The following is a 6000-nucleotide window of genomic DNA, read 5'->3' as shown; positions in this document are numbered from 1 at the left end:
CCATATGGCACTTTGTGACAGCAGCCATGGGAGACAGGGATCACCACGTATCCTATACTCTGCTCAGCACATCTATGAACTAATACACCACGTAAACCACACGCAGATACGTTTTGCCATTTTTAAAGAGAAAATATGAGTGATTTGAAGACATCTCAAAATTTTATTTCAAACCAAAAACATTACCAAGAGTGTGATTGTATGTATATCGTCCAAAACGGTCGGGGCCAGAAGCAAAGACAGAAACAGACCAGGGTGTGAGTCAAGCCCCATGGTCCTCTGGCACTGTGGGGACAAGGGATGGCCAGCGTTCTCCTCCTCGCTGTCCTGACGCCATGTTAAGACCCGACTCCACGGGGCTTCCCAGATTTCCGTGGGAGCCTCAAGCAAACTATAATATAATCTTTTTTTTATTTTTCATGATTTATCTCTAGCTTCCTTCCGGGGGACTGTGGGCAGCTGCCAGATAAGTTGAAATGAAGTTCAAAATAAGACATTCAGTGATAAGACAGAATAATGGCTGTGAAAGGTAAGGTGCCTTTACTGGGCCCCCAAGAAGGCCGAAAGCTGGTCAGACGGATGCACTGTTGCTAAATTTCCTGTGTGCAGAGGGAAACCAGCTATCCTCTAGTGGGAGGAAACTGTATCAACAGATCAAGAGACTCCCCTATGTCCTGGCTCTAAACTCAGGCGAGAATTTCTCACAGGAGACCGTGTCCGTATGACACACGAGCTGACAAAGTGGCCGATCTCTCCAAGGCAAAAGTGCTGCGGCTGATCTCCTGCTGGCCCCTATGAACAGCAAAAAACCAAACCAAACCCTTTGCTCTTGAGTAGTTTTCAACCCATAGTGACCCTGTAGGGTTTCCAAGGCTGTCATCTTTACGGAAGCGGACTGCCACGTCTTTCTCCCCGGGTGCAGGTGCTGGATTCGAACCACAGACCTTTTGGTTACCAACCAAGTGCTTAACCACTGTGTAGCCAGGGCTCCTGTGAACAGCAAACCAAAATCAAACCAAACCCATTGCCATCGAGTCAATTCTGACTCTTTGTTGGAATCGCGAAAGTACTGCTTCATGGGATAAGGATGCCTGTGACCATGAGGGCAGGACAGAGACCAGAGAAGCTGTATGAACTTGGTAAAATCCCCCCATAAAGCCACAGTAATGCTGGTGCTATGGTGACACAGGACCAGCCTGTCCTTCATGTGCTGTGTGACATTGGCTAAGTTGATGCATGTGTTAAGTGGGGTCAGCGTGTATTTTAGGTTGAGTTGTGTCCCCAAAAGGATATGTTGAAGTCCTAACCCCTGTTAAGTACCTGTGAATGTGACCCTGTTGGGAAATAGAATGTTCTTTTGGGTTGTCATTGAGTACATATGAGTAGGGTGGGTCTCCTTCCCCCATGTGTCTATCAGTTTGTCATACTCTGGGGGCTTGCGTGTTGCTGTGAAGCACTTACTGATGAAGATCAAAGACCACAGCCTTCAGTGTGGATTACACCTCAACACAGAGAAAACAAAGATCCTCACAACTGGACCAACGAGCAACATCATGATAAACAAAAAAAGACTGAAGTTGTCAAGGATTTCATTTTACTTGGATCCACAATCAACACCCACGGAAGCAGCAGTCAAGAAATCAAAAGATGCATTGCATTAGGCAAATCTGCTGCCAAAGACCTCTTTAAAGTGCTGAAAAGCAAAGATGTCACTTTAAGGACTAAGGGGCAGCTGACCCAAGCCATGGTACTTTCGATTGCTTCATATGTATGTGAAAGCTGGACAATGAATAAGGAAGACTGAAGAAGAACTGATACCTCTGAATTGTGGTGTTGACGAAGAATGTTGAACGTATCATAGGTTGCCAAAAGAACGAACAAATCTGTCTTGGAGGAAGTACAACCAGAATGAAGGATGGTGAGACTGCGTCTCACATACTTTGGACATGTTGTCAGGAGGGATCAGCCCCTGGAGAAGGACATCATGCTTGGTAAAGTAGAGGGTCCCCAAAAAAGAGAAAGACCCTCAACAAGACGGACTAACAGTGGCTGCAACAATGGGCTCGAGCATAACCACGATTATGAGGATGGCCCAGGACCGGCAGTGTTTCCTTCTGTTGTACATAGGGTCGCTATGAGTCAGAACTGACTGGACGGCACCTACCAACAACAACAACAGGGCTGGTCTAAACATAATCCTTTCTAGGTGGTGCCTTGTAACTGGGAGCCCAGTGCTGGTAAAGTGGTTAAGGGCTTGGCTGCTAACAGAAGGGTTGGCAGTTTGAACCCACTCAGGGGCTCCAAGGGAGAAAGACCTGGCAATCTGTCCCCTTAAAGACTGACTCTGTGGCATCTAACAACAAACACGGAGAAAAGTGCACTCAAGAGAAGACGCCATGTGAGGATCTGCCACAAGCCAAGGAACGCCCAGGGCTGCCAGAAGCTGAAGAGACAGAGAAGGGGCTTCTCCCTGAGTGGGCAGAGACTCCCAGCCTCCAGAACTTCGAGACAATAAAATCCTGCTCTTTAAAGCCGATCAGGTAATAAAGACACCATGTTTGCTCTGTAGACCCCACACCGACTCCCCAGTTCGTGCCAGGGCAGTGACTGCTGGAGGCACTGAGCAGCAGGCGGGGCCGAAGTGGACAGCAGGAGGTGTCATCTTAGGGTCCGAGGCCACCTTCAAGGCCCCTGTGGTCTGGGCCATGCGCTCCCGAGCCTCACCTTCCTCCATCAGTGGGTGTCTTTATTCATGTCAGCTCTTATCGAACAACGGAGTGAGTGAGGCAGAGTCATCATTCCCACCCAGACAGGAGGGTCATTCCTGGGGCCCGGGCACGGGACTCGGGGTGAGCGTAGGGACGGTGGGCATTTATTTATTTTATAATGTTTTATTTATTTTCATTAGTTAATTTAATTTTAAATTTATTCTAATTATTTTATTTTTATTTTCATATTTATTTTTATTAATTTTACATTTTAATATAATTTAAACTTTATTTTACCTATTTACTTTATTACGTAATTTTATTCACCTTATTTAATTATACTAATTTCATTTTAATTTAATTAATTTACTTTATATTTTTATTTAACTTTATTTTTACTTAATTTTGTTTAATTAATTTAATGTAATTTTAAATTTATTCCAATTATTTTATTTTTATTAATTTTATTTCACTTATTTTGTTTTTAATTTAATTATTTTATTTTTATTTAATTTGGTTAATTTTGTTTAATGTTACATTTAATTTTTTATTTAAAATTATCTTCTTAATTCTATGTTTTATTAATGTATTTTATTTCAATTATTACTTCAACTTATTTTATTTAAAATTATTTTCTTATTTATTATTTTATATCCTTGAATTATTTTAATTTTTATTTTGTTTTATTATTTAACCTGATTTTTAATTTATTTTATTTAACTTTGTTTTTACTTAAGTATTATTTAAAATTATTTTCTTTAATTTTATTTGTTTTGTTATTCTATTTCATTATCTTTAATTTTAATATTATTTTCTTATGTAATTTAGTATTATTTCATTTACATTTAATTTTTATTTTATATTTAATTTCATTTGTTTTTAAGTTACATATTTTATATTATTTATTTTAATATTTTATTTCAGTTTTATTAGTTTATTTAACTTAATTTAATTTTAAATTATTTTTCTTTTAGTTTAATTTGTTTTATTGTTTTATATTATTTTTATTTCCTTTCATATTGTTTTTAATTTTACATCTTTATTCTATTCTATGTGAAAAGTGTGCCGGCTTTTCCCAAGCACTGCCACGACCTTGCTGGACTGACACCTTATCCATGAAGGAAGCGGTAGCTGCTCTTGTTTTGAGTGTCATCCCGGTTAATCTGGTCTATATCATACAGTTCAGCTGACTAGGCCCTCTGGATGGGCTCTCCAGGCTGGAGGCCCAGCGTCTTGAAGGCAGCAGGCCCAGGCCTCTGGGCACCTCTGACTCCCAGGGTCCATCCAGGTCCACACCATTGGGTGCAGATAAAAGGGCAGGGCACCCAGCCCCCCCGCCTGCTGTGGCATGGCGTTGGCTCCGGCTCCAGGCACATGGTCACCACATCCGAGTGGGGTCCCACAGCCCTCTTCCTGCTTCCTGACTGGCACGTGATCGAAGGCTCTAGCAGACGGATGCTGCGAGGAGTCAGGTGGCTCTACATTTCTCTTAGGAGCTGGAGTAGCATTCAGCAGTGATCAGCATCATAACCATATCTCTCTTCGAGATTTGTGGAAAAACCCCAGCCCCACAACTAGAAGGAAAAGCCAGCATAGATTATTTCTAATCTTTAAAATAACATTTATATTGCAAAAAACATTAAAAAAAAAAAAAAAGAAAGAAAACCCCTAAACAATACCAGTACCAGTGGGATTGATTCCAACTCATGGCAACCCATGTGTTATAGAGCAGAAGTGCCCCACAGGGTTTTCAAGGCTGTGATCTTTTGTAAAGAAATCACCAGGCCTTTCTTCCAAGGCACCTCTGGGTGGGTTCAAACCACCCACCTGTGCAGTAGTAGTTGAGCGCTGCCCAGGTACACAATACAGAAGGGTCCAAAGTAAAGGTTGGCCCCAGCCCGCCATCCTCCACGCCGGCGTCTCCCGGCAGGTTCACGCGGGAGTCGGCGAAGGACTGCAAGCTCCTGGGGCAGCACATCCCTGCAGGTGCTGTGGTGGAGATGGCCGTGGGCGCCCTGCACCATGACCCCGAGCACTGGCCGCAGCCCGAGGCCTTCGACCCTGAGAGGTGAGTGCCCCCCTCAAATGACTCGGGGGCCCAAGGCTGGTGGGAACAGTGTAACAGGCTGGGACTGAGGCACCTTCATGGCCAGGAGGCACCATCACATGCGTCTTGCTTGAAATCAGGAGCACGGGTTCCTCTTGGACACACACCTTAGTAGAAAACTCACTGCTGTCGAGTCAATCCTGACTCACAGTGACCCTACAGGACAGAGTAAACTGCCCCATAAGGTTTCCCCGGCTGCAATCTTTATGCATGCAGATGACCAGGTCTTTTCTCTCTCGTAGCTGCTGGTGGGTTTGAATCAGCGACCTTACTAGCAGCCCAGCACTTAACCATTGTACCACCAGGCATCCTTTCTAGAACAATAGTATCAACTAAACTTATCCACCCCTGAATCTGAATTAGGGAGGTTCAGCTCTGCTAAGATGGTAGACCTGGACCTCTCCCTCCTTGTCCATACCCTCACCACCTTGGGTGGCCGAACATGAATTTGGTGATTTGGTCCACTGTCTGAGTTTTATACCTAGGATCCCAGTGGAAGCTGTCTGAGCAGGCACCCACACTCCTCCTTATCAGATACCACCGAGGCTGCCCCTCCAGGCAGAACCTAGGTGTCCACCTGCAGCGGCTCCAGCTTCCTGCAGAATGCTGCCCAACTCTACACCTGGTCCTGGGAATCTGTGGCCGAGGGACCTATGCAATGACCCCACTGCTCGGCAGCCACTGGAAGTTCAGGAAAGCCCAAGAAATAGTGGCCGCCTAGAGGCACCCCTTTTTGAAACAAAAAGTACATTTACGTTACACTGGAAAAGGTCGTTCAAGGGCTCCTTGTTGTTGTTGTTAGGTGCCATCGAGTCAGTTCCAACTCATAGTGGCCCTGTGCACAACAGAACGAAACACTGCCTGGTCCTGCACCACCCTTACAATTGTTGTTATGCTTGAGCCTGTTGCTGCAGCCACTGTGTCAGTCCATCTCCTTGAGGGTCTTCTTTTTCGCTCTCCCTGTACTTTACCAAGCATGATGTCCTTCTCCAGGTCTGATCCCTCCTGATAACATGTCCAAAGTATGTAAGACACAGTCTCGCCATCCTTGCTTCTAAGGAGCATTCTGGTTGTACTTCTTTCAAGACAGATTTGTTCGTTATTTTGGCTTGTTGTTGTTGTTAGGTGCTGTCGAGTCAGTTCCGACTCGTAGCAGCCCTGTATACCACAGAACGAAACACTGCC

The 6000-nt window shown here is 44.3% G+C and overlaps 1 protein-coding gene across 8 annotated transcripts in view; it reads left to right on the top strand.

Moving 5' to 3' along the window:
• Positions 1-6000, top strand: part of TBXAS1 (thromboxane A synthase 1) — a 175265-nt gene that overhangs the window by 160072 nt on the left and 9193 nt on the right. For 5 of the 8 annotated variants that reach the window (XR_010322596.1, XM_064289658.1, XM_023539168.2 and 2 more), the window contains one exon: positions 4639-4776. Coding sequence is in view for 5 of the 8 variants with exons in the window: in XM_064289658.1 (XP_064145728.1) it covers positions 4639-4776 (138 nt within the window). In the remaining 3 variants the exon portion in view is untranslated. Of the gene's footprint in view, positions 417-3769; positions 4388-4638; positions 4777-6000 lie in introns of those variants that run through there. The other 3 variants (XR_010322597.1, XM_023539170.2, XM_064289657.1) reach the window with 2 other exon arrangements.

Source organism: Loxodonta africana, chromosome 8 (assembly GCF_030014295.1).
Source record: "Loxodonta africana isolate mLoxAfr1 chromosome 8, mLoxAfr1.hap2, whole genome shotgun sequence".
NCBI classification, from domain to species: domain Eukaryota; kingdom Metazoa; phylum Chordata; class Mammalia; order Proboscidea; family Elephantidae; genus Loxodonta; species Loxodonta africana.
This window is presented reverse-complemented; position numbering and strand designations above follow the sequence as displayed.